This window comes from Pseudorca crassidens, chromosome 10 (genome assembly GCF_039906515.1).
Source record: "Pseudorca crassidens isolate mPseCra1 chromosome 10, mPseCra1.hap1, whole genome shotgun sequence".
Lineage (NCBI taxonomy): Eukaryota > Metazoa > Chordata > Mammalia > Artiodactyla > Delphinidae > Pseudorca > Pseudorca crassidens.
This window is the reverse complement of record NC_090305.1, coordinates 4,020,386-4,031,736: the sequence shown is the minus strand read 5'-3', so window position 1 is coordinate 4,031,736 and position 11,351 is coordinate 4,020,386. Positions and strand designations below refer to the sequence as shown.

The window sequence follows — 11,351 nt, the reverse complement described above, 5'->3', positions numbered from 1 at the left end:
GTCACCTCCGAGAGGCGAGAATTCGTTCGGATCGCACATTAATTGGAGATAACTGATTAATTCGAGCTTCTGATGACTATAAATGGCGATTCTCTACCAAGGTGTCTTTATTTTTTTTGAAAAAGAATCATTCCGTGTCATCCCCCACGTCAGGCCTGCTCGTGGGCGTGAGGCTGTACTTCCTCCGCCCCTCCTAATGGAGTGAACCATTCCCAGCACCTCCCCCTCTCCCTCTCTCTTCCTCGCTCCCTCTCTCTCTCTCCTCCCTCTGCCTTCCCCGTGCATAAAGTCTCCGTCGCTCCTGGAACTTGTTGGCAATGCCTATCTTTCAGCTTCCCCCCGCGTTCTCTAAACTAACTATTTAAAGGTCTGCGGTCGCAAATGGTTTGACTAAACGTAGGATGGGACTTAAGTTGAACGGCAGATATATTTCACTGATCCTCGCGGTGCAAATAGGTAAGTGGCCGGCGAGCCGGGCTCGCGGAGGTACGGCGGACGGCCGGGGCCGAGGTGCCCAAAGGAACCGACTGGCCCGCGGCCGCCCTGGGGTGCGGAGAAGGCGGCAAACCTCCAGGGGTGGGACATGGGATCCAAGGGACTCGCGCGTCCCGGGTTGGTTTTCCTAAAAAAAGGGGGGGGGGAGAGAGACTCCAAACGTTCGCCAGGAAATGTGTGCGGCTGGCGTTTTCTGGAGGGGTTTTCCCCCTTTTTCCAAAGCGCACGTCCGTTTTTGCTCCCCTCTCTTGGGTTCACCAGGTTTGGTGCGCTCTGGGGAAATGCACTGGTCTCTGCGATACTGCAAGGTATTATTTTTAAGGGTCAAAAGGTGAATGCAGGAACAAGATGGCTAGGCAGCTACAACTGGAAAGTTTATGTGCAGAAAGCAAAGATATTCTGGGGTTCAGACTGCAGCATTTAGAACTTTGTCATCCTCCCGCCCGCCCCCCCCCCCAGCCCCAGTATCCTAGCTGCAGCATTGATACCGGGCAACGCAGACCGGGCTGGGGGGCAAACTGAGAATGATAGGGAACCCCAGAGTACATCTTTTAATATGCTTATCATTGAGGAGCTTGAGTTCAGCTAAATATATGTGGATATAATTTTCTATGCTCATTTGCCTGTTCCTTTCCACATAGGCATCAGTATTTTCTCTATAAGAAGGGGTTAAGAAGTGTTTGCAATATGTCGTGTTGGGTGCCTGTTATTTTTGTTTGTTTGGGACTGATTACGGGTGGGTTTATACAGTCCCCATTTTATGTTAAGGAATCTTGAGTCCTAGCTACACTGTCGTTGTTTAAAAGTTCACATTTTTTCATCCAAAATGAAGAAGGCATTATGGAAGGGAGCGCTAGAAAACCCCCATCCCTGATGCGGGTCAGAGCATTAATTAATGTGGCCTAAAAGTGAAAGTGAAGCAGATTATTAATAGAACGGACAAGAGAAAAAATAGAAACTCTTCAAACGGGTTTTCTGGAGACGAGGGAATTGTTGGTGCCTATCACTTCAGGCTGTAGCATTCTTTGCAGACAAATCCTTGCAGTATTGCGGGGGGTGGAGGGGCTTTAGGGAATCGATTTGGGGCAGGAGATGAAATGCATAACATTTTTCTTCACGAGAAATGTGGGGGAAACAGGCTTTGGAGTTATCTGCATATTAAAATGGATTCTTTGCAGTGGGTTTTGTATGCATTTGACATGATTCTGAGTATCTGGTTTTTTTGCATGAACATTGTAGGGGCTTTAGAATGTGTGGATGCAGGATGTTGACGTTGCCTTTAATTCTAAGAAACGATTTGCTGTTTTGAATCTGGCTGTTTTGAATCTTTGACATTAGTGCAAAGAGCTGCAATAAATAAAGAACATTTCTGATTGCAGCAAATCCCTTAAATCTTGGAAATAACTGGATGTGGCTTTTGCAGTTAGCCTGCAGATTTTTAGAGAGCAGGAGACAGCAGTTGTTTTTGATATAGGGATTGTAATCTGCTTTCCCGGTAGGAAATAACCTTACTATGGATGGGGTTAAAAAAAAAAAAGACAGCGATTGTGTATGCGAAATACGCTTGGAACACAGTAACCTCGGCCCGAAAATGACCATTTGTTGGCTGTGGAATTGCAATGGAGTATACTTGTTCCCGAATGTCTGCCCTTTCCCGCACCAGAGCCTCGATCTTTATTAATTCCCAGCTGGGAACTGTCCCAAATCACTGACATTTGGCAAGAAAAGCGGGGGGTGGGGCAGGGACGGGAAGGTGGAGGGGTGGTGAAGGCAAATGAAGGCTAGGCGGGAGGAAGTTTGGAATGAATGAGAGGTCGAACGAATGAATGAACGGAAGGAAAAGGCACAAGACGCGGACACCGCAGAGAACGGGGAAGTAGCCTGGGTCGCTCGCCCGAGCCTCGCTGAACGAGGGTTCAAGAAGGACGGACAGGGTCGCGCCGGCTGCCCCCTGCCCGGAGGCGTGAGCCTGCGAAACACTTCCCGCGCGCAAGCCCCCGGCCTCCCCAGCCAGCCAGAGACCGCGGAGTCACAGTTGCAAAAAAAAAAAACAGGAATTTTCACGACTTCTTATTTTACACGAGCGCGCACACACACACATGCGCGCTGTGACATGTCTTCTCCTCCAGCAGCCCCTGGAAAGATAACGCGACAGGAACGCTTCCCGCGCCCCCCACCCCGGCGAACCCCAATTCTCCTTTAACATAGTGTCAATGCATCTTAGGGTCAACTTTTTCACCACCGAGTCTTGGGGGTGGAGGTAAGGGGTAAGGAGAGGCCGGGTGCCAGGGCGGGAGGGAGGATGGACTGTATTTTATTTCGTTTCCTCGCTGCAAAGCAGCATCTGTGGTACGGATTATAGAGGGCGCCGCGCAGGGTTGAATTCATCGGGACCGCGTTCTGTTGGAACAAAGATTCGTTTATTCAGTGTTCTAGCTGACACTTGCAGTCGCAAGGGCTCTTACTGTTTCGTAGGGGGACCGGGAGATAGATAACGGTTTACGTATCTGCCCGAGCCGAGGTCGAGTCCCTTCCCCAGAGCTTCCCGTTCCGGATTAGAAAGCGCAAGTCCCGCCCAGCTCTTCCTGCAGCAATTTGCAAACGGTGCGCTCTCGGAGGCCTCTGCAGCTTCGGTCACCTTCCCGCTCGCCTGCTTCTGGCCCGGCTCTGGGCACCGGCGGCTTGGGGTGGTGAGGTCCTCCCCGGAGACACCCACACGCGAGCCGCGGCGCCCTGAACACTGCCGGGAAGGGCCCGGCGCTCTGGGTCCAGGCACTGGAGGCCGAATTCCATTCCGAGAAGATTCGCCCCTTCTCTCCCCTCCTCTCGCCCCAGCAGCGCAGATCTGCGCTTCATGCGCGCCCTCCTGGCGTCCCGGGTGCTTTTGGCCGCTCGTCTCGGAATCTTTAGCCCAGTTCGTGGGCCTTGGGAAGGAGAGAAATGGCCACGGCAGCGCGCCGGCCGCCTGGAGCCGCGGGGTCTGGCCGACCTGAGACCAGGAGCGAGGGCCTCGGTGCGGCCGGGGTTTCTTCCTCCCCCACCCCTTCTCCTTCACCTCCTCCCACCGCCCAGACTGCGATCCCGGTCCCCTCTGGAGAGAGCCCGGAGCTGGAGGCCGAGAGCCCCTGGCGGCAGCCATCTGGGCCCTGAGACGCACTGCTGGGGCCTGGCGAGGAAGGGTCTCACCCCCCCACCTCCCGCTGGCGGGAGTGGTGGCCGGTCTTTCCAGGGGAGCCGAGCCGCGGATAGAGGCGGAAGGAAGCAAGGGGCCGGCCTCACGGGTTTGGCCTCCGCGGAGGTGACCCGGGGTCATTAGCTCAGACACATCCTGACTCTGCCGGGCCGCGACTGCCCCAGACCACTCGTCCCCTCGCCCAGTCTCTCGGGGTCGGGGAGCGAGGACCTCACTAGGAACGCACACTGCATGGTAGACAGTCAGTCTTAGAGTGAAACAATCCATGTCGGTGGCTGCTGGTAGCTTCCAGCGACTTTATTAGTTTGTTCATTCAGCAGTGTTTGCTGAGCGCCCGCCGAGCCCGAGGCTTCTTCGCCCGACGTGGCGCTCGGTTCGGCTCCCGGCCCCCGGCTCTGCCGCCTCCCAGCCCCTTCCTCGCCCCCGCGCTGTGCTTTCGGACCCCCTCCGTCACCTCAGAAAGGGAAGATCTCACTTGGAGACCCTTGACGGGCTCGCTGGGAAACGTTGGGAAACGAAGGAGGGAGTGAGGAGAAAGAGAGAAATAAAAGAGGCGGGGGAGGTGAGAAGAGGGGGCGATGGAAACAGAAAAAGAGATGGAGCCAGATGCGGGAGGGAGTAGAACAATAGGAAGGGCCTCGCCTCCCCTGTCCACACCGCTCACGCACCGGCCATCCGCAGAAGACGCGCAGTTGGGTGCGGGTCGCTCGTTCTCGGGCCAAACCGTTCATTCACCTTTGGACCTGGCGCTCCCCGAGCCCGGGCGCTAGTGGACACCGCTGGACGGGGTGAGGCGCGCCGGGCCCAGGCGGGCGGGCCGTCGGGCTGCGGGGCGGCGTCGCGGTCCTGCTGACCGGTGTTCCCTCCTCCCCGCAGCGTACCTGGTGCAGGCCGTGAGAGCAGCGGGCAAGTGCGATGCGGTCTTTAAGGGCTTTTCGGACTGTTTGCTCAAGCTGGGCGACAGCATGGCCAACTACCCGCAGGGCCTGGATGACAAGACCAACATCAAGACCGTGTGCACGTAAGTGTTCTCTCTGGCCCTCGAGGTTTCCTTTCGGGGGGGGTGGGGCGCTGCGGAGGTGGGAGGGCGCCCCGCCTCCCGCCGGCGGTCTGTATTTGGCACCAGTGCGAATCCGCGCCTTCTCACCTTCTGGCTCCCACCCTCAGGCCTTTGCCGGGGCCTGCCCCGCCCAAGGGGACCCTGTGGCCTGGGATGGGCAGAGGATGATCCTTTCCGCCGGGCCCAGTCCCACCCTCCGCAGCCTGACCCGCGCGCACAGAGGCGCGCGCAATCCACGCGCTGGAACCGGGGACGAGGGTTTGGAGAGCAGCTGGCAGTTCCTCGCTGCGCTTTGAGGCCGTCTTCGTCTCCCTTTCCTGCTGCGCGAATGAGCACTTCCTGAAGAACGGTTGGTTTGGTTTGAGGGGCGTTTTTGGTAGTTCTACTAGGTTCGCTTAAAAGGAAAGGCACTCCCCTATTTTGTCCACTTCCTCTAATAAAACTCCCCTCCGGTGCCCGCCAAGAAAATTCGCGAGCAGCAAGGGAGTGCAGATCCCTCTTCCTCTTTCTAGGAGAGAGACTGAAAGAATATTTTGTTTTGTGCCAATGACTTTGCCCAAGAGGAGCATGTCCCAAATGTCCAGTGATCACTTCTGCGGAGTTGGTAGCCAATTCGGAGCTTTAGAGTAGTTACCTTTCTTGCTTCCCCCCTCCCTCCTCTGTCTGCAAGGTGTCCCCAGGCCAGGCCAGGAGGGAGTTCATGGACAGGCCCAGTGGCGTTTTTTCCAGAGCTTGGCTGGAAAGCACAGCTCCCACTGGCAAATGAGGGTAGCAGAGCCCTACTGTGGTGGACCAGCTGCATTTTAGCTGCTGCAGACCTTAGAAATACTCCCATCTTCTGCAATACACATGCACACACACTGCTACTTCATTTTTCAAAAATAGTTGTGAACCTCCCCACCCCCATAATGGTCCTTCCAATAAAGCCAAGGCAAAAGGTGTTCTTTGTTTCCCATAGGTTGGAGTGGCCATCTTCTGCACCATCCTTAATTTTGCTACACAGTCTTAAATACCCTGGTGGCCACCAGAAGCCACAGCGGCTAAGTGGCTGCTACTTTCCTATCAGGAAAGGGACAAAAGGCTGGGTCTGGGATGCACACCCACCTACTTTAATCCTAAGTGTCTGATGATAGGTAAGAAATGTACCTATAACGATGGACAAGAGGCTAAATACGGATCAGCTCTCAAATCCTCCATCACTTGCCAGAACTTGGTTATTCCAAAGCTATTTTAATTTTTTAGCAGGACTTTCGTCCTGGAAAATGGAAATGAGGCGGGCCCCTCTCAGAGGTGGCAGCCACAGCTGGGTCAAGGCTCCCACGCTGTTGGTGGCACTGAAGCCCACCTCTTCTCAGTGCCACCTGGATTCTGTCATCTTCCACCATGTCTCTCTTCCAGGAAGGCCCTGTCCCCATCTGGGCATGCATGAGGAAAGGAGAGATTTAGACATCCTTTGGGAGGTGTAATTATGCAGAGAGCTGTCCTGCCGCCTCTCGGTTTCTCTAAATCTCAGTATTTATTACAAATTGAGGAACCTGGAAGCCCTGCACCCCAGGCCCCCCAGTCCTCATAAATCAGAGACTCACGGAGGTCATTAGAAAACAGCCATTGCTCAAGGCCGTCCAACAAGCATTTATAACTTGACTGTCAGCCAGAAGATGGGGTGGGAGTGGAAACCAGGATAAATCGTGCTTACAGTCCGGGCTAGTGAGCAGAAAGGAGAGAGGGGAGAAAATAACAACCACATTTCGTGGAGGGCCCTCCCTGGTGACCTGGCGCTAAGGGCCCGGGCGAAGTGGGAGCCCGCCCAGAGTTACCGAGGCTCACTGATCGACCCAGCCCCGAAAGGAGACAGCGCCCCAGGAATCGATCACGGGTTGGAATGATATTTAGTCTCGAGATCTATTTTGGGTTTTCAGAAGAAAGGGGGACAATAAAAAAAAAAAAAAAAGGACAAGTTGGCTGAAGGTTGTGGGGCGGGGCTCGGAACCGAGCCCAGGAGGAGCGAGTGGCTGAGTACCGCGCGGGGCTCCGGGAAGAGGAGAGAGGGGAGGGCTGGGAGTAGGGTCCCTCGAAGGCTGGCAGCGGCGGGCACCGCGCCGGCCCAGGAGCCCGGGCCTGGGGGTGCTGGCAATACACCCCGAAGGCCGCGGAGGTCCAGGGCCACGAAGAAGCCTCGGGAGAGGGGAAAGGGCAGGGCCGGAGCTCTGGGGTTTGAGGAAGCTGGAGGAGGCCAGGAAGCCAACCCCGGGGGCCCGGGCGCTGACACTCACCGACCCCGTGGAGGGGAGAGGCAGGCCGCAGTCTCCGGAGCGAATCAGAGCCGGGGGGGGCGTGGAGAGCAAGGCGAGGGGCCACGGAGGACCGAAGCAAGCGAGTAGGGGGAAGTGAGGAACGGAACAGAGGAAAACCGAGGGGAGGGAAAAGGAGGAAGACAAAGAAGGGGAGAGGGAAGAAGGCGAAGGGGAAAGCGGGAGACAAAAGGAGGAGCGGAGGAGAATGAAGGCCACGGGGAGAGTGCGCGGCGGCGTGGAGAGGGAGGGAGGGAGACAGAAGGGGCGGGCGGAGGAGAAAGCGGGAAGCCCGGAGGGGAGGGCCGTGCTCCGAGCAAGCAACCCGCTTGCAAGCCAGGAGGCATTAATGGGCGGCAGCTTGCGAGGCTTAGCACTGTTTTCCTAGCTTTGCCCGCGGAGGCCCAGCAATCTGTTTGCGCAGGCCGAGGTGCCAGCGCGGCGCAGCGGGCGCGGCCCGGCTGCCGGGCCGCGGAACCAGAGAGGGAAGGGGCGGCCTCCACCTGGGTCAGCGGCATCCAGGCTGCGCGGAGGTCCCGGGAGCGCCCACCGGGCCCCGCCCGGCGCCGGGCCGGCGGAGAGGAGGTCGGAGGGGGGCGCCGGGAGGTTTGCCCGGGGCGCAGGCCCGGGGTCCTTCCCGCGCCCAAAGTGAACCCGCTTCTGTTTTGTTCTGTTCCTCGCCAGATACTGGGAGGATTTCCACAGCTGCACGGTCACAGCCCTTACGGATTGCCAGGAAGGGGCGAAAGATATGTGGGATAAACTGAGAAAAGAATCCAAAAATCTCAACATCCAAGGCAGCTTATTCGAACTCTGCGGCAGCGGCAACGGGGCGGCGGGGTCCCTGCTTCCGGCGCTCTCCGTGCTCCTGGCGTCCCTCTTGGCAGCTCTAGCGACCTGGCTTCCCTTCTGAGCGCGGGACCGGCTTCCCCCGCGCGCCCACACACACTCACGCCATGCTCCCGGAAATCGAGAGGAAGATCCATTCGTTCTTTGGGGACGTTGTGATTCTCTGTGATGCTGACAACACTCATAGGATTGTGGGAAATCCTGGTTCTCTTTTTGATTTCGTTTGTTTTTTTGTGTTTTATTTGCCAAATGTTACCGATCAGTGAGCAAAGCAAGCACAGCCAACATCGGACCTCAGCTTCAGTCCGTCTTCCCACAGAAATACGAAAACGGCAAACCCACCCCATTTTTTTAATTTTTATTTTTTGGCACAAGAATCTCAGGAACGGCCCTGGGCCGCCTACTATATTAATCATGTTAATACATGACAAATTACGGGCTCCTCCTAATAGGAAAGAGAGGAGAGGAGAAGGCCAGGGGAATGAATTGAAGAGAGAAGCATCTCGTGAATAATTCACACTCACGTCTTTCTAACACAGTATCTTGTTTTGATCATTTCCACTGCACATTTCTCCTCGAGAAAAGTGAAAGGACGGGTTGTTGGCCTTGTGTTTTAAGGCTAGGAGGGAGAGAGGAAAGGGGTTGAGGAAACCTCGGGTTAGAGGTACAGGCTGCCAGAAAAAAAACGCTGCTGAAATCACTGAGAGGTTAAGCTTTACCTGCTCGTGTTGATGCACCTTTCCAAGTCCACTGCCTTGAGTTTCCCTCTTGTTTTAGCTGTTACACATACAGTAATACCTGAATATCCAATGGTATAGATCACGGGGGGGGGGGGGATGTTAAATGTTAATCTAAAATATAGTTAAAAAAAGATTTTGACATAAAAGAGCCTTGATTTTAAAAAAAAAGAGAGATGTAATTTAAAAAGTTTATTATAAATTAAATTCAGCAAAAAAAAATTTGCTACAAAGTATAGAGAAGTATAAAATAAAAGTTATTGTTTGAAATGGGGGTGTCGTCTGTTTCCTGCCCCAAGCCTGCTTTCTTGGCCGAGCTCTCGGGGTTACCTGAAGGGACACAGGATGCCGGGTGATCAGTTCACCTGTTCACAAGCCACCTGCTAACCTACCGTCTTCAAGCAGACCCTCCTCCACCAGGACACCTTGCCACGTCCCTGAAATTGTGTTTACTTAGGAGAAAGAGGAGGTTATATTTTAAATAAGTAAACGGCAAGGATCCTTTCTAGGTGAGGTCTGGGGACACTGGGCTTGCGCGCAGCTGAGAACGCACACGCACACCCACGCGGGTCGGAGCCTCAACGACCGGCTCCGAAGGCCGCGCCCTCCCGGCGACACGCCGCTTCCTCTGCGGTGGCCAGAGGCACCTTGCAGAGGAACCACCATTAAGGGCTCTCACAGAGGGGCCAGATGCTGTGGTCCCTGGCAGGGATCAGGTGAATCCTTTCATAATTAGTAAGACAGCTCAGCTGAAATGGCGAGGAGACGGGGTCTATCGATCTGGCAGTCGAGCTGCTTCCACCTCTCCTACTTACAGGCCCGCATGGCCTTACAGAGAAGTAAACATTCGCGAATAAACGCGAGCAGAGGAGCGCGGAGTCCGGGGCTGCTGGATGCGAGCAGGCTGGGGGGGGCAGACCCGAATGTGGGTCTTTGGGCTCAAAGACAGCGAAATCGGATTTCTTGGACAAGGTGAGGGTGGGAGGGAGCTGCGGGGGCCCCGAGGGGTCTGGGGGTGGAGATGGGGGCGGGGAGGGAGGCTGAGAAGGCTGCAGCGGGTTCCCGCGACGCGCTCCTGGAGGGTGCACGGGGCCCTGAAATGCAATGTGTAAACAATCGCTAGAGTAACAGTTCATAAATCAAACCCAGTAGGTCGCAGCCCAATCTGCATTCCCGCCACGGATTGAATTCCAGCAACACATGCGTCCCTGCGCCCCGAGCGCTGGAAGCCGCCCGGTTTCTTAATGGCAGCATCTATTAGCGCGGCGGGTTCACGCACGCCACCTCGCCTCCACTCCTGGGACTATTTCCCTCGCTGCCCCCCGCCCCCAAGCCGCCCCCTCCTCCGCCGACCCTGCAGTTTCGGGCCAGACCAAAGGAAATCCTCGCTGCCTGCGCGGAGTGGCCACCCACCCCGGAACGCTGGCTGTTTGGGTACATAGAGTTTGGTTTTGATCGTTTCATTTCAATGTAATTTTCGGCCTAAGTGTAAGTGGGACGATTCTAGCCTGAGTTCAACCCCTGGAATTCAAATTAAAATGTCTGAGCCTGTTATAAACACGGATCTATTTAATGATGGGGGGGAAGGAGGAGAAAGAGGGTCTACTCGGGCCAGTCTTGCTTCGATAGCCTCCCCTCTCCTATTCGTGTTTCTACCTCCGCAAACTGGGGGCGAAGCAGCGCGCACCCCTGGGCCCATTGCTCGCCAAAGGAAAACGCACGCGGCGTTCTCCCCAGGCTTTGGGGTGGTGGTGGGGGGAGACCCCCGCGACACAAGGAGGACACCCCTCCTCTCACAGAGCAGTCCTCCCTCCTAGAAAACGACCTCCTCCGAGATCTGGAAGGAGGCGAGTCTGTGGGAGGGGAGAGGGGCGGGGATTAGGAACGCGGGCTCGGTCGCTCTGGTCTCCAGGAACCTGGTCCTCCTGCTGCGGCTCCAGCTGCCTCCCAGGTGGGGCCTCCCTCCAGGGCGGCCTGTCCCAGATCGTCGGGGGGGGGGGGCCTCCAGAGAGCTGGGTGCCGTGCCGGGGCTCCCTCGCCCTTTGGTAGGCCGGGGAACACCCTCCAGTGCTCTTGGGGAGAGAGCCCAGGGACGCAGGGCCGTGAGTCCCGGAAACGCGGCCGCATCGCGTAGAGGACTTTTCTTCTGGTTGTAGTGATTGTTTAGATTATTATCGCGCCGTCTTCGACTATAATTTGTTGTTTAATCATGATGACATCTCCATATGTTAGTTGGTGTTACCGTTTTTAAGCAGCAGCGCGGTAAGCCCTGCTCCCAGCTCGGGGAGGTAGTAACCAACGTGAGCACGAGCCACGTCCCACCGCTGAGATGGGGTTTGGGGGTGCAGGCGGTGAGGAGTGGGTATCAGGCACCGAGGGGATCGTCCTCCCGACCTCGGCCCGGTGGTTCCAGCTCTGCGCATCGCTTTGCACGTGGCCCACTCGCGCTAGGCTGCCAGCCCTTGAGGACCTGGGGTCGGGGAAGGGCCCTCCCACTCCATCCCTTGCCCGAGTAGATTCAAGGCACAGAATTCCACTGGAGTGTAATGTTTGGTTATCCTCAGGAAAATGTCAGAGAGGCCAAGTCCAGAGCCCCCGGCTCGGCCCCCCAACTCCAGGGCCCTTGGGAGCTGGACGTATGGGGGGGAAGAGACACGCAAGGAAAGAAGAAGGATGGGGGCGTGGAAAATGGAGGAGAAAGTTGGGGAGAACCGGTCCGGAAGCAG

General features: G+C 56.3%; 1 protein-coding gene across 1 annotated transcript; it reads left to right on the top strand.

Moving 5' to 3' along the window:
* The first annotated feature begins 217 nt into the window (after nucleotides 1-217).
* Nucleotides 218-8,895, top strand: NRN1 (neuritin 1). The gene is made up of 3 exons (XM_067751909.1): nucleotides 218-456; nucleotides 4,565-4,709; nucleotides 7,724-8,895. The coding sequence occupies exons 1-3, from the start codon at nucleotides 402-404 to the stop codon at nucleotides 7,950-7,952; spliced, it is 429 nt and encodes a 142-aa protein (XP_067608010.1). The 5' UTR covers nucleotides 218-401; the 3' UTR covers nucleotides 7,953-8,895.
* The last annotated feature ends 2,456 nt before the right edge of the window (nucleotides 8,896-11,351 follow it).

Bases quoted from the DNA above. Each gene is read 5' to 3' on its own strand.
- NRN1 (XM_067751909.1), top strand. From the start codon at position 402: ATGGGACTTAAGTTGAACGGCAGATATATTTCACTGATCCTCGCGGTG. The intron at 457-4,564 runs GTAAGTGGCCGG...TCCTCCCCGCAG, and splicing joins GATCCTCGCGGTGCAAATAG to CGTACCTGGTGCAGGCCGTG. The intron at 4,710-7,723 runs GTAAGTGTTCTC...GTTCCTCGCCAG, and splicing joins AACATCAAGACCGTGTGCAC to ATACTGGGAGGATTTCCACA.